General features: G+C 41.8%; 2 protein-coding genes across 4 annotated transcripts; one reads left to right on the top strand and one right to left on the bottom strand.

Moving 5' to 3' along the window:
* Window positions 1–14: 14 nt before the first annotated feature.
* On the top strand, window positions 15–20,918 carry micall1a (MICAL-like 1a). 2 transcript variants are annotated; one of them, XM_033623962.2, is made up of 16 exons: window positions 15–958; window positions 4,409–4,457; window positions 7,898–8,039; window positions 8,976–9,076; window positions 10,314–10,462; window positions 12,954–13,555; window positions 13,642–13,702; window positions 13,874–14,307; window positions 14,750–15,111; window positions 15,895–16,029; window positions 16,136–16,262; window positions 16,536–16,626; window positions 17,621–17,694; window positions 18,187–18,301; window positions 19,263–19,309; window positions 19,425–20,918. In XM_033623962.2, exons 1-16 carry the CDS (start codon window positions 816–818, stop codon window positions 19,559–19,561), a joined length of 2,769 nt encoding a protein of 922 aa, XP_033479853.1. In that variant the 5' UTR covers window positions 15–815; the 3' UTR covers window positions 19,562–20,918. The 2 variants fall into 2 exon arrangements, with proteins under 2 accessions (XP_033479853.1, XP_033479852.1); XM_033623961.2 differs by having other exon boundaries at window positions 14,708–15,111.
* Window positions 20,607–25,510, bottom strand: c3h22orf23 (chromosome 3 C22orf23 homolog). Of its 2 annotated transcripts, none has more exons than XM_033623969.2 (7): window positions 25,302–25,510; window positions 23,909–24,012; window positions 23,694–23,756; window positions 23,245–23,418; window positions 22,935–23,072; window positions 22,577–22,677; window positions 20,607–21,220 (listed from the first exon to the last, which is right to left on the bottom strand). In XM_033623969.2, the coding sequence occupies exons 1-7, from the start codon at window positions 25,442–25,444 to the stop codon at window positions 21,125–21,127; spliced, it is 819 nt and encodes a 272-aa protein (XP_033479860.2). In that variant the 5' UTR covers window positions 25,445–25,510; the 3' UTR covers window positions 20,607–21,124. The 2 variants fall into 2 exon arrangements, with proteins under 2 accessions (XP_033479860.2, XP_033479864.1); XM_033623973.2 differs by lacking the exon at window positions 25,302–25,510 and adding an exon at window positions 25,043–25,257.

Raw genomic sequence — 25,510 nt, 5'->3', positions numbered from 1 at the left:
GCAGGCTGCCAACGCTTCAGTCAATGCGATCAGGATGGCTTGGCACCGGCTCCGGGCTGCTTTGATAAACACCAATTGTCCGGGATGTATTTATTACAGTGCGCTTTGATTACATTGGCGCGAGGAGGGCGTCGCGAGTAGCACGAGGCGTAACAGACTTTTTTTATTCAGCGTTTTAACCGTCGTTGCAGTCACTGCAGCAACAAACAAAACCTGCGTTGTGATCCACCTCAAGGAGGAAACTGTCACCTCTGCTTCGACTGAAACTACATCACCGTCTGAAAGAGGCAGACAGTCCTCACAGTGTCCGCGCCCACCTAAAAGAAGCAAACCTGCAGACTGCAGATATGAGCTAGCAGCAGGCTAACCTGCGTTAGCCAGTTAGCCGAGTTCGCTACGTCAAGAACTTTGTTGGCAAGCTACGTTATCAACTCGAGATACCAGCCGCGGTTTTAACCCAATGGTTCTGGTCAAGGTACAACTTTAGATGTCGTCTTAGCTGTCAGAGTAACTCGGGGCAGGAGATAGTGGGAGTATAATGCATTTTGTAGTTGCAAAAGTTAGGTAACGTTAACATCCAGCTAGCTTGCGAGCCATGCTAGTTTTTCTTAACGTGACTCACTGGCTGTTGATGAATGTATCGTATCGCAACATCGGGTGTTGTCTGGCTGTCGCCCCTCCACTGAAAGGCTGCTGATGACTCGTTTATGACCAGAGAAGAGACTGTGTGTTGTCTCCTGTCGCTCCCGGGACAAAGCAGCTCGTGTTTTATTTAACAAAAATATCGTTACTTGGATTTCTGTGATAAAACCATCATGGGGTCCCTGAAGGCTCTCCAGGAGTGGTGTCGGATACAGTGTGAGAATTACAACGACGTGGAAGTAAGGGACATGTCAACGTCCTTTCGGGACGGTTTGGCGTTTTGTGCCATAATACATCGCTACAGACCTGAATTGATGTAAGTAACACCGAGTTTAACGACGTTACATTAATACTAACTCACCCTAATGAAGCCTACAGTTACAAATGGGAAAACAGTTTATTGTAGTTCGAGTTAACGGTCCACCATTCACTGAATCTGGCTCCTGTGAAAGGTGGACACATTTTTAAAGAGTGACAGGCATGCTGTTGTCTTTGAAATTGTTTTAAAGTGCTGTTTTAATTAGTATGTTAATCCATTTAGGATACAAATGCAAAACAAACTCAGTAGCCAGACTGTGAACTCATCTGCCCTCTAGATTATTCCGTGTATGTTTGTTAGGACTGGGATTATGTGAGGCCCCCGTCAACAGTTTATCTTTAGTGAACACATTTTAAGTAGATAGCTGCCCAATTTGAAAACACTGCATTAGGCTGCATGTTATAATATTAGTTGTTAGATAACTTTAGCTAAACACACACATGGTCAATCACACAAAATATATGGCTTAGTGGTGTTTTTGTATGATGTATCATAGCCAAAACACCAGTTAAACATTTCCATGAACACTTCAGAGTGAGAGGCCAATGTGCTGTAACTAACTCAGACTGACAAGCTATGCCTGTCTGTATCAACACACCCCTCCTCTCTGCATTTTACACCTACACACACATTACAGAAGCTACCACAAAACACAACCGCAGTATGTCAGTATCATTGTGACTAAAGATACTTATTACAGGGATGAGAAAATTCTACTGTTTTGGTCGAGTCCCAAAACCAGAAAATCCCATACTCACTCATTAACTTACAGTTGATAAGTGAGTTTGACCAGCCGTTGCTTAAATGCACCCAAAGGCCTGATTGTGTGTTATTTGGCGACACTCAGCTTTTCAGTACTTCCATTTCCCATCATGTGTTGTCACAAATATGTTTCTAGATCTTGTGTTTCAAACAGTTGAATCATGTGATATGAAATGTCTTTGCAGTGTGACAGTAAATATACACAGAAACGCTGCCGTTACATGGCTCACATTGGACATGCATTTCTGTGGCGTCTTGTATAGCATAAGTGGCTCTGTATATCTCAGTGGGAAGTGCACTTTGTTGACAGCATCAGATTAGTGGTTTGACTCCTTCAGGAAGAAGTTGGGGAGCCTTGCTGTTGTAGGAGGATTGTGCAAAAGCAGCCAGTAAATGACATGCTGTGTCCCCTCTCTGTCCTGGAGGGGAGACTGTGGTGAGATGGAATGATTTTAGACAATAAGCATCTTGCTCATGCTGCGAACCTCTCAGGTGGTCCAGGCTTTTGTGGGGAGATTAGACTATGCTTGGATGGGACTAGAGCAAACATTCGCTGGACCAGTCTCTGAAGGACAAGTCAATGAAGTGGAATATATCCGCACAGTAAAACTGAAAGTAAGAGAGCGGACAAATCCTAAACACCCAGTTTTAAAGTTCTGCCTCTTCAATTTGTGTCTCAGCGTGCCTCCCTGTTCAGCCCTCTGTGTTGCTGCAGCGGCCCAACGGAACTCGCTCTGATCCAGACAGACAGTCCGTCAGGCTAATCTGCGTCTGAGACCTCCGCCTGTCAAACTGGATTTGGCTCTAATGCTGGGCCAGGCCATTGTAGCGCTGCCCTGCGCTCTGAGGCCAATGTATTCTCATCAAAATACATCACACTGCTGCAGAGTAGGGACGTTAGTACAGTAAATGACCTCATCTCAATTTCAGCCGAGACCAACCGCCACTCAGCTCGCTGGAGAGGGAGTAGACATGGCTGTGAGAAATCATCCATGGACTAGTTAACCAAAGTACATGGGACAGTGCGGTCAAACTTGCATATAGATTCAGTTGTGTTCATCTATGCAGCAATGCAAAAACTCATCACACAAGGGAGGTCTGCAGGTCCTTAAAAGTCATTAAATAGCCTTAAATTTGAATTTGTGAGGTCTGAATTGCCACAAACATTTTATCTAACTTCATATATCCATCTTTATTTATTAATTTATTCATTTTTTGGTCAAAACAAGTCAGCCCTCTGCATGAAAGTCCACATTTCTGATGATGCAAATCTTTAACCCTACTACTCAAGAGCCCTAATACTTTATTTGTACTTTATACTTGCACTATTCTAATTCGCTCGAATAACCATATTCCTAAATAAAACCTACTTCTGCACGGGATACATATAAACTACTTACCTACAATGCTTAGACAAGAAAAATCGTCTGTAAATTTGGTTTAAAATTATCTTGAAAAGGTCTTAAAAAGCATTGAATTCAAGTGTTTGATTCCCAAAGATAATACAGTCACATGTCATCTACTTAGTTTTAGTTTTTCTGTGACTTCTATGTTGAATGCACTTGTTTCGTCTTCCCCTACTCCTACTAAAATTACAGATTACATATTTAAAAGCTTTATTTTTGGTTGTCACAACTTTTCCAGATCCCTCATCTGTATGCTTCAGCACAAACGTCTGACTGAACCAGATTTAGTAGATATACAGGTTCGCCCAGGCTTTGATTATGTCAATTTTAAATACCTGACACACAGTGCTCACACACACACACAGCTCCTCAGCAGTCCTCCTTCCCAAAATAAACCTTGGAACGAGACTCTGAGTCACAGTGGATTAAGTTCGCAATTCAGATCACACACTGCTCTTCATCATCCATGTCAGTGTCAGCTGGCACTGTCTGCTCTGCGAGTGTCATGCAATTTTAGTGATGTTTTTAAAAGTTTCTGTGGGCCCTTTAGGCTATGTTGGTAGACCTGACACAGAGGACCTGTTCTGACATGATCTTGATATTAGAGCTGCTGCTCAGTGTGTTTGTGACCATGGGAACTAGATTAGAGAGAACAGAGGTCACTTTGTGTGGCTCCAACACGGAGCTCATTTACAGGGATTTTCCCTTCTTGAGAGTTCCACATGGTCACCACAAGCGCTCACCAGGGTCAAGGAGTTTTTCTGCCAAAATGTTGTCCTGCCACTGCACACTTGTGTCAGCATACATTTACCTATGTACACAGCCAGACTTACATCCCAGAACACCTCAGACATTTTCCAGTTTTACTGCAGGATGTTTACTGGTGAGAGCCTGGCTCTGGTTCCCCGCTCCAGGCATTTCAAAGCGAGGCCTTGTAATTATCAGCCCATCACTTCTGTGTGGTGCAGGAGTTCTTTCCTTTTGTGCTGGCACTATTTCACATCAGGGACCAATTGTCAGCTTTGGTTGTCGGGGAAACTTAACTGCTCACCATTCCTGCCTGTCATGCTGTCAAGCCAATAATAGCATTTTGATGGTCCATAACATAAGTGGAAGTAGGTCAGCACGCTAAATACAGTGCCGTCCTATATCAGCATGGCTTCGTCTTCTACAAGACTAAAAGCAGATGCTATGTTTTGCAGTTGTTGTAGGCTATATCTGCAGTCTTATCTCGAATGGTACTTTGAATTTTAACATTTTTTCTGTCTTGTCATTTCAGAGACTTTGGCTCACTGTCTAAGGAGAATGTCTACGAGAACAACCGACTGGTGAGTCAATGTAACAGCTGTATGTTTCGATGTGTAACGCTGCTACAAGCCTGTGTTGCATGATGATGTCATTTTGTGAGACTGTTTTCTGTTGAGAGGAGGTTTGGATCACCTATGTGGCTTCGGGCGTTGCATTTGTCACTGCATGTGCTTCATTCAGCCATAAAACTATTAAGCTTTACGTCTGCATGCAGTCATGGTGGGTGTGACTTAAGTGTGTTCGACTGTCTGCGTGGAGAGCAGTGTTACTTAATCCTGATGGAGCCTGACGAGGGAAAAGAGGGAGAGGAAGCCAAAGCATTCAGTGTCATAAAAAAATCTTGACATAAGCCTGTGGAGAGACCATGTAAAGAGGATTTTAAGTGCAAAAGTGCTGACTTTGCCGCCTCTAAATCAGTGGATAGAAACCAGCAAAGAACTTGCTCTAATAATCATATTCCCCTTGTTGGGTTTTTCCACATCGTCTGTAAGCCGATAGAACATTGAGGGATGAAATGGGAGTCTCCTCATTTCCAGTCTGTGCTAAGCTTCGGCAGTGCTGTGCTGCTGTTTGCATAATTTTTATCCAACAGCTTTCAGGGAAAGTGAGACGGTTGGTAGTAGCACCAGGATCAAACTATCATGCTGGCTGCCATTATAGATAAATCAAGTTATTCACTGCATCCCTGAGCCCTAAGTCTGAGTGAGTGATCTATGACTTTAAATGTGAAAAGCACCGTAGTCAGATTTTACTATTAAGGAGCCAGATGTGAGCTCCTTAAATGTGTTCATGGTCTCTTTCCTAGTATTAGTCTCTAATACTCCTTTCAAGTAGGAGATAAATACAGGGGCTTACTAAACAGGTAACCCATGTTTGACCCTGCTTGTATACTGTATGATGGTTGTCACAGGTTTATCCTCTTGTTGTCAGCGTTCAGAGACTCCAGTCTGCAGCTGTTGTTCAACACACATTACTGCTACATGTACAATCACACTAAAATCAGGTATGTAGGAAGCAAATAAAGCTACTGTACGTTTCGGTTTCAGTTCCCTTCACTTGCTCCCATTCTGTCACTTTCCCACCAATGTGCTCTCGTTCTGTTTTCTTCTGTTTTTCTTCCTGTCTTTTTTTAGATTGATCAGTTGTTGTTTCAACATCATTCGTACTAAACTTGGCGATATATTATTAGATTATTAGATGTTATTATTAGATTACAGCACTTTTTTAGAACACAGTTACAAAGTGCTTTACATCAAAACAACTCACTGGAAACATGAAGAGAATGAAGCAGCCAAAAAAGCCAAAGACTAACACAATGAATCACAGACCGTAAAAATAAAAAAATGTCATTAAAGATAGATAAAATCACATAAATGCCAAAAAAGAGTGATTTAAAGGATGAGACAGAATTGGCAGCCCTGATCACTTCAGACAAGTATTTCCAAAGGCCAGGAGCTCTGACTGTGAAGGCTCTGTCACCTTTGAAGATAAATCTGGACCTTGGAATGACGAGGAGCGATGCATCCAAGGATCTGAGGGTGTAGGAAGGGACACAGGGCAATAAGGTATCTGAAAACTTTAGGGGAGGCCTCTCAGGGCTTTGAAAGAAAGGAATAATATCCTAAAATCAATTCTAAACACAACAGGTAGCCAGTGTAACAAGGCCAGGGTTAGTTAAATGTCTACATTGGGAAATAAAGTTATAACATCATGCACATAAAGATTAAATTGACTAAAAAAGGTAACTTCATGATTGCTGTTCCTACCTGCTGGGTAGCTAATGTTAGCTAACAACCGCCTCCAGGTTGTGAGACATCAGGCTGATATTAATAAACGCAAACAGCAGGAGCAGATGAATTTGTGCGCAGGCTTCTCTGCTCTCTCTGAGCTGAAATTGATTATTAAATTGCATGTCCACACTCTCTTCAGTTGAAACAGACTAATAGCCCATAGCCGTCAGGATAACTTGTACTTTAAGTATGCATAACGACCACATCCTTGCAGGTGGTGCAGGTCTTTTAATATTCTTTCTGAACTGTCTTTGATTAAATCAATTCAAAGTTGTGAATGCTTCTACATTAAAACACAGTCTAAAGCTCAATAGAAACACCTATTTACCAAAGGATCAGACCTGCATTAAACTGAGGTCTGAATGAGGTTCATGAAGGCAGGTGAGGTGACCCAGACCTGCACTGCTGGTTTGGTGTGATTCACTGTGTCCTCCTGGAGGGCGTATGACTCACAGGCACATCCTGATTTGGGCAAAATTGCAAAGAGCCAGATATTCCAGTTTCTAGTAGCCATAATAATAATGCTCTGACCTAACAGCACGTTAATCAGAATATTTGCATTTCACTCAAAATAGGTTCACACAGAATAGACCTATTGGTATTTTAAACAAGGATGGCAGAGTGGCAGCTACAGTTTTGTGTAGTGAATCAGTAACATGTTGGTTTCAAGGGCATCCATTCATTTTCAGCAAATTGCAGGACAGTGGGTAGTTTGAACAAGAAACAGTGAACACTTTTAGCTGTAAACCCGGTGTTATTCGCACAGTGCACCCTGATGCATTTTGATTAATTTAGGTGTAGTGCCATGTGGCCCTTATGTAGCATTTGTTGGCGGGATTATTTCAGTGTTGTGTGACTGCCAGCGATTGTATCCCTGTTGTTATGTAACCTTACCTCCCCTCTCATTTCTGCAGTGGAATTTTTCATTAGACTGATGGTTATCCTCAAAGCACAAAACATTACATTATCATCAAATGCCTGGTGTTTTGGCAGCAGAGTTAGATTAGTCAGGGCATGAGCTATGCGCTGGTTGGTGGGCTGTGGCAAGCATCTCTCTTTTTTTTGCACACATGCAACAAAGACATCATTCTGTCCTCAGTTTCCGATCATTCAAAAAGAGAAACTTTCTGTGAATACCCAGATGGAGAGTTTAGTTTCAGTGAAACATTTTTATGGTACGCAATAACTCGAACAAAACATACTTTCTCACTCAGCACTGGTAGTATCAGGCCATGCAGATAGTTTTTGGTTTTATGTGCAGAGGTGTGAGATACTGGTCTCTGAGATTTTGTCTGCCAACCCAGTACAATAAAGGTAAAAGGAATTTTGTTTGTGCTGCTCCAAGCATTAAAAAGTAATATTAGAAACCCAACAGCAGCATGCCTTTTCATAAACATTATCCCTGTTACTCAGGGTGATCCACAGACCTCACTGTCCACAATTTCCACCGCAGCTACTTTATGCCATAGAAATATTCCCAGAACAGTGACAGAAATCAGACCAAAATGCCACAATGAGTTGAAATATTAATAAGTATTCCAGGTCTGTTGAGTTGTGCACAAAAAGTAAAGCACAGTATTTGGTTATAATTTGCAGCAATTATTGTTTTCAGCTTCTTACTAATCTACCTCCGTCCTTCTCTCCTTTTCTCCATCTTTGCTTTGTTGTAGGCGTTTGAGGTGGCAGAGACGCAGCTTGGGATTCCAGCCCTGTTGGACCCAGAAGACATGGTGTCCATGAAAGTGCCTGACCGGCTCAGCGTCATCACATACGTCTCCCAGTACTACAACTTCTTCAACAACAAGTCTCAAGGTGGGTACATTAAATTCAGCTGGATTTCACTTCTTGTAGTGTGAACATAAAAGCATATAATGTTTGTCTGCACTAGGCCTGTCATGATAACTACATGTGTTTGACAGGATATTTTCCCAGACGTAACTGCTGGAAACAATGTTGTCAGCGTGAGAGCATTTAATGCAACTGATATATTTATGAGACAATGGCATAATAATGCTAGAACACTTTTTCGAAGAGCAACAAACTTTTAATTCTTAAAAATATTCAGAATTGGAATATGAAGTAATTAAGGCTTGTTAATATATGCAAGAAAATGTCTCAGATTGAGACTTACAGAGTTCAGACAACAAAAACTGAACCAGGTGATGCCTCTTGCGACCAATAGACAAGCTTAGTGAAGTAACAGGCACACTGCAGTTACCTCCATCTTCCAGCCAGTGTGCTCCACTCCTCCGCCCTCCCAGGCCGCCAGTCCCTGAGGGCCGGGTGGTTTGCTTGTGGTTTTATGAGGTTGTTGGAGGGTAAAACTATAAACGATGGAGTTTTTGACTCGTTGCCAGGGTGTTGGCAGGCTAACAGCTAATAGGACTGTGCACCTTTTACTCCCAAAGTGCAGCTGCAGGTTACCAGCAAGCAACACTGGGTCGTCTTTGAAGTGCAGGCGCGGGTGGAGAGGAAAAAAAGGGGGTAATTGCTGTGCCAAAGTCTTGTAATGTTTGAAAAATCTTGCTGTTAATTCTGGCTTTGTGTTGGCTAAAACATTGGTGACACTCTCATGTAAAAAACACACATGTTGCCTCAACACAATGGGCAGTATCAGGGTCAGTCCTGTGATAAGTCGATAATGTAATTATCATGACAGGCCTAGTCTGCACTTTGTATAACTTGTGGGTGTGACCACAGTTTATATAATTTGTTTGTATCATTAAGTGTTGATTTCCTTTTCTGCAGCAAACCCCCCTAGCATGAAAAGGCTGAGCTCCATCAGTCATAATGAGCCAGCCCAGAAAAGGCCCCCGACCCCTTTGGAAGACAAAGCAGTTGAGTCTGAGGTAAGACTTGGCACCAGGAGAAGGTGTAGAGATGAACAGGACTTACCCTTTGCATTTGTTTATAATGATTTGTTTTTACTCTGCGCCACACATAATACAATTTGAAAACTGTATCACTGAACTGCATAATTTCTGCATGATACTCCACAGGAGCCGCATGCTAACAAGATGAATTCTTTGAGTAACATATTGTTCATGGTGTCCTTTTAAGGCCTGGATAATCAAACTGAATCTGCACACATTTTTTGGTAGTGTATTGGTGTGAAGCCCTGGAGTATCTAAGTGTAATTCTGCATGTGCTATTTGGGGGTATTAAGTCATCAGATCTGTACAATACAAATCCCATCCTGCACTTGCAGTACAACAATGTCCACATTAAGTATTTTATAAGTACCACTTCCTTGTGCGGGCTTTGTGTTGCACAGCAGGGGAAAAGCTAAGCAACAGAGGTGGAGTAAGTCTATAAAGATAGCCTCTGTATCCTGTCTCTCTTCTCTTTCGCATGCCTTCAACTTCTTTCCTCCATCGCCATACTCCCATGTACTGGCGTCCTCCCTCTCAACTTCCACCCCCCTCCCCCCTTCCCCCCGTTCTTCAGATGGAAATCCATTCCACTCCCTCCTCTTCCTGCTCTTCTTCCTCCTCACATCTGATCCCCCCTCCACTCTCTGGTCCTGAGCCTAGGCAGTAGGATGGGGGTGGGGTGGGCTAGGAGGTGAAAGCAAAACAGTTAGGTCAGTCTTTTTTAACTAACTCTTGTGCAAAAAAATACTAATAGTATAATCCTAACACTGTGTGCCAAGTTTTGGAATGCGCTGCTGCTAACCCCCTTTTTTACTTAACACGCAAAAAAACCCTTAATGCCTAGAAATTAATATCAATCTTAAATATCAATCATATCCAGAATATGTGACTCCCAGAGCCACTAACCCAAGCTGTTTGGAGTTTGTTACTAATAAAACGTTTTATATATTGATGTAAATTTTTGTGACAATCATATGTTTTAAACTGAAAAAAGAAATGCAGTAATGAACCACATGAATCACTGACAGGTAGATATCAGAGTAACCGAGTAGATGTAACTAGCTCAACAAAATGAACAATCCACATCCTCAAATCCTGACTCCGTGTTTGATCTCCCCCCTCCTCCCCCATTGCCCTCCATCTCCCCTCCCCTACCCTGACGTCTCCCTTCGTCCCCTCCCTGCAAATACAATGTCCCGGTTGCTTGCACTAGCCGAGCCAGCCCGCGCAGACAGGTGTAGAAACGGTTGCAGCAGTCAAGCGCAGCACTCTCAGCAGCACCTGCGCTGCCTGCCAGAAACACGTCCACCTGGTGCAGAGATTTCTGGTGGACGGCAAGCTCTACCATCGCAACTGCTTCAGGTGAACACTGCCGCAACAGCTTCTGTCTTCATGTGTGTTATACAGACTTTGTTTTAGCCATGAGTGATTGATGCTGTTGAGCAATACAGTGGGAAAAAAATTTGCTTTTGGGTTTCTTAAAGTGATAATCCTTAAGATTTTTGTCCTGGTTGATTTGGTAAGACCTGTGATGACTGGTGGTGACAGCAAGTAGGATTTAAAACTTACATTTTTCATAAGAGCAAAGGGTGTATCTACTTAGAGAGGAGCCAGCCACACATACTCAGGAAGTCAGACAATAATTGGACTTTTCCTACAGACGCTTTTACAGTTTGGAAACAATGATAATGTATGTAAGGGTGCACTAATGGCATATGGCAATGGAAGTTTGTGGTGGAGTGTAATAGCTTGTCAAGTTATGAAAGGGCCAAAGATCACAAATGCTACCGTAAGTTGTTGATGACAAATGCTGACCGACTGCCAGATCTTGTTGCAATTTAATACATGTATTTGATGGAGAAATGTAGCATGTACACCAGTGAGAAATTACAAGCACACAAGAATTTTTGATCTTGTCATCAGTCCACTGGTAGTCAACACATTGGAAAGCTTGCAGCCACAGATGCTGTCAGTGTTTTGGTTTAATGATTGTGTTAACCGGTGACTTTCAGCTGAATGCATCCATGGTTGCTCGTAGTAACTTGTGTAAATGTTAGTATGACATAGTATGTACTTTAAACTGATAAAAGTAAAACTGAAAAATGTTTACGAGGACACCTACATGTTCTGTTCATGTTTTCAACAGCTGCCATGACGCATTCAGCTGAGTCATGTTAACTTGTTAAACATAATTGCACTGAAACAGTTGTGATCCTGACAGAGTTCTGTAGAACTTGACTTCACTGTTGGAACAATGGTTCTGACAACCGAATATGTACCAACCAGGCATTTTGATGCTAGTAACAGTTGTATTTAAATGGTAAACCCTATGGGCCCGAACGACGCATAGTGCGTCCAAATTCACACCTGTTCTTCTCTATTGATTTTCTCTGTGACCGTGTGTCATAGGGAGAAGCCACGCATATCACGTGAAACAGCGGAATTGTAGCTTTCCGACAAGGCCACTACTTGTCGGTAGTCCAATGTTTTCACAGCGAAAAAGAATAATAAATTTACACTAAAATTATGTATAACAGAGCTTTCATACAGCTTTGCACACACATTACTCTTGGATGGATTACTCGCGAATGCAGGGTCGCACAGAAATGCCACGCATATCACATGAAAGTGTAGGAGCAGAGCTTTCTACTGATACCACAGACATCATTGTGCTGTCATCCCATCATGCTATAAATCCAGATCAATTGTCTACAAAATAAAAACCTGACGAATTTCTTTACAATCCATTATACAGATCTTGTTATCAGTCACTTCATATAGTGAGGAATATCGTATCTTACCACGTCTTAGGCTTGCGTGTGTTTCTCCCTGTCTATCCACATTTGTAGTCCATCTTTCAAGATGCAAATATCTCCATATTGTCCAGTTGACACTCCATCAAACTTTGTATGACAAAACCAGCCACTTCACCTTTGCGCACACAGACAACTGTAGCCTAATTATGCATGCTGACAGGGCTGTAGTCACCATATACATTGAGGGGGACACATGCCAGATATTGCCAGATTCCAGAGAGTCTCCCCTCTTCATATATGGCAGAATATGTCTTCTTCCAACTTGCTATGCTGAGATACATGTAAAAATGTAAGAATTTAGTAACACGGATTTGTTTTTTTCATTGATATAAAAATTAATATAAAATACAGGCACATAGGAGGACATGAAGAAAAAAACAAGATATATCATGTGTATGTAGCCTTTATAATGACTGTGATATGAGCTTAAAAGTAAAGGCAGTAAAAATACACCAAAAACGCCTAGGGCCCATAGGGTTAAAGCTTTCGAACTGAATGGTTTGGGCAAATATGCCACTTCCAATGCCATCATGCCTGAGCACATTTTTGTTGACATCAACTGTAAAGGGGTCTATGACGCCATGATCAACGCTGCCCAAGTTTCACTAGTTCAAAGCTTTTAATGTGAACAAGCAGCTGTAAGAAGCAATTTGTGTGATCACGTTTCATTTCTTGCGAATTTATCGTGTGAAGGTGAGCAGTTTAAACAGCCTGTGGAAATGGCGGACCCCGCCACTAAAGATGAAAACTACTACATAGAAAGATAATTGGAGAATATAAATATATTGTTTGGCTACTGCTGGAAAAATGCCAGCCGCAAACTGTCGAATACTGAATCTGATTTCATGAAAATCTTAAGGATTATGACTTTAGGAGCAGAACTAAATTAGTTAACAACTAGATCGTGTACCTATTAAAGAATACCAGATTACTGTGTGTATTATTTTGACAAATCAGCTCATGTTTTTGATCTGTTGTGGCTTTATATCTTAATAATCTCAGTGTCTTACTGTTGTCCCGTGTCCTTGTTGTCTCAGGTGCACAGAGTGTCACAGCACGTTGCTTCCTGGGTCCTACAAATTAGGAAGCGACTCTGGCGCCTTGGTCTGTACACATCACCTCGCAAGACATGCTTTAACCAATCAGAATGGCCGGCCAGATCTTAGTAAGAGACCAGTTGTAGGTGGGTCTGCCAGGATAGGTCGCAGCACAATTCCTCACACCTCGCCCTCTGAGAGGGAACAGGCAAAGACTCCTCTGGTAAACCAAATCAATGATACTGACACGCCCACCAATAACTCTGACACAGTCGCTGCTGTTACAACAAGTGCAGCAGACTCTTTGGAGAAAGCAAAGGAGATGGATGGCAGCGGAGGGACAGAGGAGACACCACGTTCTTCTTCTCCTCCCAACCCTTTTGATGAGAGCGATGAAGAGGAGGAAGAGGGCGAGAAAGAGGAAGATACCAAGACACCAGCCAAATTAACGACCAATGGGGACCTCCCTTCTACATCTGACAGTCATAATGAAGTTGCCAGTCGGCCAGTACCTGCACCCCGCCGGATCCCTGAACCGACCCCTCCTCCTCGCCCTGCCCCTCGAGTTCGGCTACCCCGTACGGCAGATGGCCTTACAGCTGGTGTGTACTCACTGTGGAATATAAATTATCAAAGATGAAAACAGGATCTGCTGATATTCATCCTCACTTTTTTCTTGTAATCACAGGTGAACATCTGAAGCCTCCAACTCCTCCCAAACCTCGAGCAAGGTCACAGTCTCCTGGAAGGTAGTGAGACTTCTCTTAAATGGCTCTTTATATGTCCATTGCCACCATTTCACTGACCTTGATCATATCATAGTCTTGTAGGTGTTTGCCCCGTCATGCCTCCATTGGCTGTATTTTGTTGTCTTCCCCTCTGTGACTCCTCCATCCCTATCTGTGTGTCTCACTGTCCAGCCTGTCCAGTGGCTCCCATAAACCCAAAGACCCACCTTGGCTCGCCCTGGTCCAATCAGAACCCAAGAAGAAGAAAGCCCCTCCCCCTCCCCCTGCCGGACTGGCAACCCCTCCCAATACAGGCTCTCTGTCCTCTCTCAAAGGGGACGGCTCCAGACCCAGCACGCCTCCTGTGCCCGCCAACCCATTCGAGGACGACGACGATGATGAAAATGGCGAGGTAGCAGAGGAAGAGGGAAACGAAGGCAGTGCGATTCCTTCCACAATTGTTGCTAGTCACCCATGGTACAGCATCACTCAGGCAGCTGATGCTACGACAGGTGCAGACACTCCCCCTAGTGGAGGAAGCTCGTCCCGCTCTGCTAGCCCGGGAAGCGCCAAGAGCAAGAAACGGCCGGCGCCTCGTGCTCCACAGCCACCTGCAGGTCACCAAGGTCAGTTTGGTCAGCGTTGAATTTTACTGACATTGATCTTGGCTACCATTGTGATTTAAGTACCCTGTAGAGTTGGGTTGATATGCAGGTCCAGTCCAGTGCACAGGGGTTAAACTGGTTTAATTTTATGCAAACTGGTTTAACTGGCAACATACTTTCAGTAGTTATTTGATTCAAACACCCTCAGATATAAAATGTAAGTCAGCACTTTGGCCCAGCTGAGCTGGAACAATGAGGCTGGAGAACAAAACGAGAGAGAGAGTGGGACGTTGAATACAGATGCTCATTGTTTTTTGTTCTCTTCCCATCCCCTCTCCATTTCAATCTGTCTCAACTACTTTGTTTCATTTCTGCTCTTTTTGCCTTCTTGTTTTTTTACTAAACCTCCTTTCCTCTTCAGTTTCCTCTCACTCTCAGCCCTCCTCTTGCTCTCCCTCTCCAGCTCTCAGCACAGAGAGTCTGTCTTCTGGCTCGGACCACAGCTCCTCCCATCCCCCTTTGGGTGGCGGTGGCGGTGGCAGTGCCAGCAGCGACCAGGAACACTCCTTCACCAAAAGTGTCTCGGAGCCTTCCATCTGTTCGCCGTGCGACTCTACGGCATCTCCTTCCTCCTCCTCGACTGAGCGTCTGCCTCATGCTTCCCTAAGCCCCTACCCTTCCCCCATGCTGTCAAATGCCAGCTCAGCTCCAGCCACTCCACAGACCAGCCGCAGCGTTGGGGCCAAAGGGACCAGAGACCCTCCACCACGACCCCCAACAGCACCCAGCCCATTGGCTTCAGGAGTCACCCCGACACACAATAAGGTAATAGGTCCCCCTCAAGCAGCTACCTCCGGGACTGAAAATTGAAGCCAGTAAGGAAGTACCAAAAACTGGCCACTTGAGGCTGGCTCTAAAAACTCGACAGACCCCAGTGATAAAACCCAACTTTAGGGCAGAAATAAACACGTCTGCAGTCTGGCACAAAAACAGTTTTGGCCTCGATAGATAATTTCCCCCATCATGACGACTGTAGGGGCGATGAATTTTTATATAACTCACCTGTTTTAATGATATTAAGGATTAAAGTTATGCATAATTAAGAGCCTGGCCACTTTGAGTAACAGGTGGGTGTATTTCAGGAAAGGTCCACACACCTTTTTATTTTGTTTATTTGAGAGCATGGGTGGGCGGGCAACATTCTTCCATCTTAGCAATACTGAATGTCGGGCCAAAAGAGAAGCGAAGGACAGTGTAGTGTTTGATTGGAGCCAGGTGCATGTGATCCTCTCCTGTTGTGCCAAAAGGGATATTTAGAGCTTGCAGTTCTAGGTCTTGCAAGTTAAAACATTAGTTATTATCACTTAACCACAGCTGTACGTTTACCATGCTAACCAAGCTAGCAGCTAGCGTTAGGGTAATCTCCACCCTCTTGTCCAAATATGGTCTTGCTGGCTCCAAAAAACCAAGATGATGATAGCCAAAATGCCAAACTCAAGGCTACAAGGTGTCCATTATTTTATACCATCTTTGGTCCACCTCTAAATAAAGCAATAAAAAGCAGTACACTGGACCATTATACTCCAGCTGTATCTCTTCTCATTCCAGCGGATCTGCAAGGAGAACCCATTCAACAGGAAAGCTTCTCCCTCACCGGCTAAATCCAAATCCAAACCACCAAAAGGCCCTCGTCCTGCCAGGCCCCCGGCCCCTGGCCATGGCTTCCCTCTCATCAAACGCAAGGTAAAAAAACTAAAGAGAAAACATACCTAATGTTTAAGCATAGAAAAAAATATACAATGGATGAAGAAGTACTCAAATGATTCCTCTCGCCCAAACATCCGTCCAGGTGCAATCAGACCAGTACATCCCAGTAGAGGACATCCATGTGGAGATGGGTCAGCTGGAGAAGCAGCTGGATGAACTGGAGCAGAGGGGAGTGGAGCTGGAGAAGAAGTTGAGAGACAACCCGAATGGTAACGCATCACACTGTTTCTAATGGAGTTTCTTGAGTAAAATGGGTGGAAGGCCAGTTAAATATTGCAAAGATATGAAGCTGTCCCTTCATGCAATGCATAAAATTTAGGTTCACTGTATTCAAAATTGAAAACTTTACTAAAATGGCTGCTCCATGTTAAATAACTCACTTAAGTATTGTACTGGATTATAAAAAGACCCGATCACCCAGTAAATGGATCAGTTAAGAAACATAACAAATATATCTCTGTGTTTCTCTTCTGTGTTTTCAGATGAGGACGAGGAGAGCCTGTTGGTGGACTGGTTTACTCTGATCCATGAGAAACACCTTTTAGTGCGACGAGAAGCTGAGCTGGTCTACACGTAAGTATCAGACTAAGGCAGTGAGCAAATGTCAGAATCATAATACTAAGATGTCAATCAGTGATTTTTCCTTCACACCTCCGTGAGTTTGATAAAAGTTGTCCAGAGAAGGCTTTCAGAAATATAGCACCCAGCTTTTTTAAATGCATGCCTTTAAGGGGAAAGGAGATTGCTAAAGTAGAAGCCATTTCTGATGCAATGAATTTGACTGGCCATGTCAACATCAAAATATTTATTTAAAAAGTTGTGTGATCCAGTTCTCTGGTATGCAGTCATATGCTTATTACATTATATATACACACACACACACACACACACACACAGTTATTCACATGGGATGTTTTCTCAATTGCAGCCTTTTTTTAAATCTCAGTGTTGGTGACAAACGTGGCTGGATGCATAATGTTTTCATGTTGTCCAACTGTCCATCAGTCCATGCCATCCTCGTGAACACAGTGTCTCAAGAATGCCTATAAGAATTTCTTCAGATTTGGCACAAAGGTCCACTTGGACTCAGGGATGAACTGGTCACCTTGTAAAACATGTTTTGGCCATAACCCAAGAATTCATACGCTAATTATGACAAAATTTCACAGAAATGTCCAACAGGATATAAATATGAAGTAATGTCATTTTATATCTAACAGATCAAAGGTCAGCTTCACTGTGGCATCACAATGTTCAGCAAAAACACTTTTCTGGTCATTATTCACACCATAACTCAGGAACAGAAGGGAAGACATTTTAGATACTGAATTGGTGACACTAATATTGGGTGTCCATCTTGAAACTGTTGATTGTATAGATCCTCTCTGCTGCTGGGTTGAAGATGAGAGCAGACATGGCTGTAAACTGTAGCTGGACTGGTTGGCAGAGACATATAACCACAAGGCAGTAGTTCTAGTTTAATTTTAAAGAGTGTAGACGAAAAGTGTACAAGCACAGCTGTAATAGAAGGTTACCAGTGTGTAACGTTCTGTGTAATATGTTGCAGAGCGAAGCAGCAGAACCTGGAGGAGAGGCAAGCTGACGTGGAGTATGAGCTGAGGTGTCTTCTCAACAAACCAGGTGTGTTTGGCTTCATCATGTCAAGAGAACTCAGAGTCTAATGCATTGCCTTGTTTGTAACGCACAACTCATGTTACAAAGCAAATTACTGCCACCAACACTTCACCTGTACATCCACACACAGATAAAGCTGTCACTCCTCTTTTTACTCACTTCCTTCCAAGTCGTCACTACATATTGTATATGAGTCTGGACATATCTGGATGTAAACTGCAACTTGACTGGTTGGTGGATTGATACAACCCAGAGGGAGGAAATTTAGTTTCCATTAACATGACTGTAACTCCTCCAGCAGTACTTACACTGCTCAGTCACACAGTCTGTCTCTCTGCTGATCATCTTCCCTGATAGGATGGTAGATAAAGTAGAATGTCCACATGTTTATACTTACTGATCTGTTACTTTAGGTATTCAGAAGTGCACCTTGTGAACTCACGTTGCATGTTAATACAATTGAAAGAACCTAAATAATTCATTATCATCCTTCCTCAGAGAAAGACTGGACAGACGAGGACAAGAGTCGAGAGCAGGAGCTGATGGCTGAGCTGGTTACCATCATCGAACAGCGCAACCAGATTGTCAACAACATGGACCAGGACAGGCAGAGGTAATCAATGAGTAGCAGTTAAGTTCAGTATTTTCCCATGTTTTTGTGTCTAAGTATGTAATGGGAACAATATTTGAAATTGGTCCAGTATTGAGAGATACCACCGCAGCCTGCAGCAGCGAAAAGCACTGCAGCGTAAACACTCAAGGCATGTACACCCAGTCAATGTATGTCCACGAGAAGTGCTTGTTTTTTTACACAGACAGGCTCAGATAGTATTTCTAAGTGTCTGATGTTTTGGAGAAAGGATCCCTACAGAGATAGACCTTTCCGTGAAAGATTAAGATCCTTTTTGTTTAACCAGAAACAGCCCCAAAACCGCAATCACCAAAAACACCAGACTCCATTATATAAACAGTAATTGTATCATCGTGAAACACATTTAAAAGTCGATGGGCACTAAATAAAATTCATAAAAACCTTCAGATGTCAATTCAGTTTCAATTTTATTTATAAAGCCCAATATCACATATCACAATTTGCCTCACAGGGCTTTACAGCATACGACATCCCTCTGTCCTTAGGACCCTCACAGCAGATAAGGAAAAACTCCCCAAAAAAACCTTTAACGCCGTTTCTGGTTAAACAGAAAGGATCTTACTCTTTTAACAAAAGGATCTATCTCTGTAGGAATCTTTTCCTCAGGTTGTTTGGCAATTAAAATGACTGTGGCTGTCATTGGTAAAACAAATACTTGTGGTGGGCGTAAATTGATGGTGCAAACATGCCCTGAGTGTTGACACTGCAGCTTGCTCAGCTGCTGCTTGCTGCAGTGCTCTCACTCAATACTGGACCAGTTTCAAAAATTGTTGTTTCCATTAGACACTAAAACATGAGGAAAAGCATCCAGGTTGAATAAAACCTTACTTACCCTTTAACTGTGTATCTCTGTAGTGAACCACAGTGTATTGATCAATGATACTTTATAGCTAACAGCAATCTAAAATCCATTCTGTCACAGGGAAGAAGAGGAGGATAAACTTATGGAGGCCATGCTAAAGAAAAAAGGTAGGCTCTTCAGATTAGAGTATTTTATTAACATAAAATGTAACCGTGACATATCATGTGACACTTTTTCCCCCTAAATTTTAACCTCACGCTCCGTTTTTATTCCCCTGATCAGACTTCCACAAGGATCCAGACGTTGACCAGCACAAGAAAAAAGGAGCAAAGTTCAAACCCATTAAGGTGCTCAAGCGGCTGAGCCATAAAGGAGAACCAGGCAAGAGCCACAGCCCCCGCAAGGAGAAATCACCATAGAAAGGACACATTCTCCTCTAAGAAGATATGAGGCTGTTTTAACATGACTAAGGAAAATGAAAAAAAGGACATGCGAAAAGAAAATGCAGCAGATCAAGAAGATGAGGTGTCCTTTAACTGTCATTAATGAGGCGGAAGTGCAACCCAAAACACTTCCTGCTCACATCTTGTGACGCTTCTCCAAAAAGTCTCTGCAGTGACTATTTTCAGTTGCCTTTGTGTGTTTTAAAGGGACAGTACATTAACTGTTGTAAGAGCCGATGTGTTTTTAAGTTCTCCAACCTTTCAAGCTAGTGAAGAATAGGTTTCTAAATTACTGCACTGAATTGTTGTATGTTCCTTCACTATCCTTTTATCAAGGCTCTGCAAAGGTGCGACTCATCAGCTCGAGTGAAGTCAGTTGGAATCAAAGTTGTTCGCTGATATCGAAGGTTTTTAATCTATGCCTGATTTACGCTCGTTGAATTCCCCTCCTTGACTCAAAAGGTCAGCAGCTCTGAGGAGGTTTCACGTCACGATTGGTTTGAGCCTGTGGTACGAGTTAAAGTAAAACATTTTACTGTCGTTTTTAAAGATGAGCTCTGCTTTAAATCTCGCAACATCGCCCTTGAAATGCTCGATCGACAATGGATACCTAAGCTCTTCTAGCTGCTATGTTATGATCATATGTGGTTTCCTAGTTTTTCTTCTTTAGTTCTGCAATGGTGTCATTGTGTAAATGCATATCATCAAAGGTGTGGATGAACATAGTACAGTATTAGTGGGTGTGGGAGACTCTAGATCAGATTGATGTAGAAGATGTGAAGTCTGGAGGAGAGCATTGTAGACAGTTTATAAACATGAAAGGTCACATGCAATAATGAATATTAGAAAAAGCAGATTTACAGTATTTTAACAACTGTAGCGAAGCACCAGCTTATAACAGTTTTAACAATTGGGGAAAAACTGAATATGCAATCATTAATTTATATTTTACTATGCCTTTCTGTATGTTCCCATGTTTTGCCTTACAAGTGGATAGGACAAAAAAAACATGTTAATATTGTTTGTACGAGTGCCATTTATTTAATTTCTTATGTGGATAAGCTTCATTTGTTCGAGCTAATGTAAATGTCAGTATGTTTACTCACTCTGTTCCTGTTCCGTCAGTTAGATTGTCTATTTGTCCTCCATTTTAAATGGTAATCTCTGTCGTGTCTGTGTTTCCGCTCTGTGCCTGTCTTCCTGTCCGGCTGGAACCAAGGGCTTCTGTAGCGCCACCTTTCTGTTGAGTTATACGTCGTCCGAAAACAGCAGCAGGATTATAAAAAATACTGACACTGGAAGGCAGAGGAATAAAATAACTTAATGCAAGTAGTTCATGTGTCTTGTAAGTTTAATGCTTTCACAGCCTGACATCACAGTGCAGCCGGTCAGCAGTAACCTCTTTGCAGACATCATTACCAAACACATATCCATATCCAAACCATTCCTGAACTGTATTTGAAGTTTCACTGCTTGCACCTGATTTCCAAGTCAATGTTCAGTCAGTGGCAGTGAGTCTTCTTTCCTGTCTCTTTCAAGTCAGTCTTTGTTATCTTCCGACCCTTTCCTCTCAGATGTCACTGGACCCTTCTCACGACTGTAGTCCTTCTCCAGCAGCTGCAGTTCTCGGATCCTCTGTTAATGAAGTCATTACACAGCACAGGTTCAAACAGGAACTCCTGTTAATTTTTGTAATGACTCGTGGGAACAACTAGTTTTGAAATTGGTCCAGTATTGAGAGTGGGTGGTGCAGCTGGCAGGCTACAATGTGACCAGTCACAATAAGTGTGCCCCGTCAATTTACTTCCACTAAAACTGCTTGTTTTTGCCACTGACAGGCTCAGATTGGTGTTAGAATTGTCTGAAAACATTATGGAAAGGATCCTACAGAGAAATGAAACTGCAGTGACTGACTGTAGTACTTTAGCTGCTAATTGACTGAATAGTTTGGACATGCACTCAGAAACTTTGCAATCTTAACCAGTTCTTTTTATCATCATATGTTTATTTTCTCACCAGTGTCCATAATGTATAACCTCCAATCATTTTCAACATAAAGTTCAAATAAATACAGCCATATAAATCTTAATCCAAGCACCATCAGCAACTGGCATGAACTTAAATACTATGGCCTGCCTCAGCCAGTAACATAAGCCACCTAGTGGCGTGGCGGGATAGTACATTAAACACAAAAACATATGGCTCCAACAGAAACATTTTCTGCATGTTTGGCTTGTTCTGTGTTGTTTTGTGTACACGTCTTGCTTACAAGAAGTCTCGTTCTGAATCTCATGAGGTGACAACTTGTTGCAGGAAGAAAACAGTGGACACATGACTAAGAATTGAAAAGAGGAGTGCAAGTAATAGTTTGTTCTGTTGGAGCACAGAAATTAAACTCTTATCTAAAGGATTTCAGATCGAGACTTCTTTACGGAGACTTGCACACAAAACAGAACAAGTGAAACAAATGGAAAAACGTTTCATTTGTTTGTAGGGTCGTCTCCATAATGTTGTATGTCACTCATAATAATAATGATCTGAGCCTGTCAGTGGCAAAAACAAGCACTTGTAATGGAAGTAAATTGACGGTGCACACCTTCCTTGAGTGTTTGCTGGCTCTCTAAATACTATACAAACTTCAAATTTTCTTTTCCCCAAAAGTCAGAGACGCAAAGACATGGGACAACAGGGTTCTGGATGAAAAAAAAAACAACTAGAATTCCCCTTTAAGTTCAGCTGCTTTTTCAAACTGAATAGACACAGTAATACTCTTTTTCCTCTGATGTCTGTGCCTAAATGCCTTAAACCAGACTGCCATGGTAAGGATCTAATTACATTGCAATTGAGTTGTGTCAGTATCTAATTACAGTGTTTAAAAGAACATCAGAATAAAGATACACAACAATAAATCAGTTTAGTTAAAACACCCGTTACCAAAAGATTTCTAAAACGCCTCAACAGCATAGCAGGGACTCATTTAAGTTTGTTTACCTGAGATATCTCCGTGTTAATGATGCCAATGTACTGCGCCTCCTGACCCAGAGAGGCCATATCTGCCAGAAACTGTCTTCTCTCCTCTATCTCATCCAGAACTACAAAAGAAACAAGTTAATATTAGACTTCTTTTAGAGGCACTGGATATATTTAGTCAAGCAGAGGAGCACAAAGCAGAATCTGCTTCAGGCTGACATAAAAAGAAACAGACTTTGAACATAATTGAAACATCTGGTTCTGTTAGACAAAACAAATTCAATGTTTGTGTTCAGGCTGTAATGGGGAACATTTCCTCTCTGTTACTGCAGTTCATGTAAGTCTAGTGGATCATCTGTTTCCGTGCAGTCAGCCTCACCTTCCTGATACCGGTCTTTCTCCTCTGACGCATCTGGGTTCTGACATGCGGGAACTTTTTGGGAAGATGCAGCTGTGGGTTCTTCTTTTCCTGTTGCCAGTATACTCTGAAGCCTCCTCTTCTCTTTCTCTAGGTCTCCTAGGGTGAAAAAAAGATGACAAGGATGCTGAATGTCTCTCAGGATGCATAGAATAAGACAAAAAAGGTTACCCAAATTCAGTGACCTACAGTGTATGCATTTGTTTGCAATATTGGCTTGTTAAAACACATAAATGCAGAATTAACGATAGTGTCAGCTTCAAGAACATACTTGTAGGACCAGGGGTGAACTTTTCTCTGACGTAGTTGTTCCCAGAGCGACAAGATTCAGCGCTGCGTTTCTGAGTCCTGCCTGGCAGGAACATCGGGACAGATTTACTGGTTTTAGGCTGAGAGGGGGAAGCTGATGATGTGGGGTCAGAGGTCAGTTGTAATGCTGCTGCATCTGTCGGGGAAAGTTAAAAAAAAAAAAAAAAGTTTTTATGTGGCTGTACAGGATTAAACTAAACGTTTTGGGGGAAAAATACTGGAAGGGCCCCTTTTATCCTTGTATCTTTGAGTCACAATGTTATATAATCTGGATTCTTAGCATGTCATATAGTGAGTTGTGCAATACCTATGTGTGGCAAACATCTTATCACATTAAAATACAATAACAATATTTAAAATATCTATACTTAATGTCTGTGTATACTCCACTATATTCAGTCTCACACTTACTCTTGAGGCTTTTGTTGAGCTGTTTTCTCTGCACATTGGTGAGTCTTGATTCCTGCATCATCACTGAGCACCAGGAGAGAGAAAGATTAAAATCTCAAAGCACAAGCAACACAATGATGAATGCACACAGACTTACCCAGACATGCACACACCGTCAGCGCCTATATGTGTTTCCCATTCACACCAGAATATCAATAACTGCATTATCATCTCACATCTCAGCATATCCTGGGTCTCCTTGCTGTACTGGGTGGCTCTGGGGTTGTTCCATAGTCCTCCTCTGCTGTCTTTACTCTGTGAGGAAGCCTCCATCTGCAACCTCAAACACACATAGATATTATCCGTTATCTCTGGGGTTTAGTGGTAATTTGTCTCGGTTATATTGAATGCTACAGCTAAAATTTAATTTGTAAAATCTCTAACAGTGAGATGTCACTCATTTAGACAAATCCTGTAGCTTGAGACACTGAATGAGATTTTCTGGTTTACAGTTTTAATGCCAACTAACAAATAAAACGTACTGAGCGCAGTGGTGGAATGTAAGTAAGTGCATTTACCCAAGTACTGTACTTAAGTACAAATTTGAGGTACTTTAATTTTTCTTGAGTATTTTATGTTATTTTTTTGTGACCACATTTTTATTTTTTTATTTTTGTTTTCATGATGGAGGAAAGACCACAACTGAAAAATACAGTATTGACAATTGTGTATTTTATGTTATGACACTTTATAGTTCGACTCAACGATACTTAACAGTAAAATATTGCACTTTTGATTTAATCAAAATTATCTGAAAACTTTACTTACTGGTTATCTTACAAATTAAGATTTTTGTGCACAAACCATATGAAAATATACAAGTGCAGCTGCAACAATTAGTTAACAGATTAGAATATTAATTAGCAACAGTTTTGATGATCATTTAATTTTTCATGCAAAAACATTTCATGATTCTGTTTTTTCAAATACGACCACTACCTGCTTTTTCTTTATTTAAATTTTTTTGTTTCATCAAATTTACTTAAAATTTTCTGCATTGTGTATTTTTTTACTTCCGATATTTAACTATCCTAATTGTACTTACATACTTTTACTTACACTTATTGTAGAATATTTCAACAGTGTGGTCCTCCTCCACCACTGACCGGATGTAATATTACAGATAAAAAGAAATCTTGACTTAGCAAAAAGTAGCTTAGCTTCAATGTGTTTATATTAACCAGCCTTGGTGCGCTAACGGCTGGGTGACCAACGGCCAAAGCCGAACATCAGAAAGAAGAAGTTGACTCTACATGTAAGAAACGCGACAAGAAAGGGATATAACTTAACAAAAACTGTAAAGAACTTACTCAAACACTTCTTTTCTTATATTAACTCCTTCGTGAACACAAAGTGTAAGCGCTAACAAGCTAATTTCGGTTGTTGAACTCGTGTTTAGACGGCTGCGTCTGTCTGTTGCTATGGCAACCAAGTAGTTAAAAGCACTTCCGTGTTACAGCTGGAAAATGTCGGCGTTCAGATTTTTTTTAAAAATAGTTTTCTGTTACACCAACATATTTTAAACACTGAGTAACTGGCTGTAACGTTATTATTATTATTTTAACTCACCATGTTGAATCTTTTAAAGCCGTTGGCACATTGACAACATGCGGCCACTGGATGGAGACAAAGACAGATGTTTTCTGGTGGTGTTGACAACGTTTTCCATCAGTTAATACTGATAATGTTAAAATAAATAAATTAATATACATAGATATAGCAACATAATATAATAGATACTACATAATACACAAAGACACTGCACAGAACCCTCAAAC

The sequence above is a fragment of the Epinephelus lanceolatus genome, chromosome 3, assembly GCF_041903045.1.
Source record: "Epinephelus lanceolatus isolate andai-2023 chromosome 3, ASM4190304v1, whole genome shotgun sequence".
Taxonomy (NCBI): Eukaryota; Metazoa; Chordata; class Actinopteri; order Perciformes; family Serranidae; genus Epinephelus; species Epinephelus lanceolatus.
Note: the sequence above shows the minus strand (reverse complement) of the source record. Positions and strands in the feature narration are given on the sequence as shown.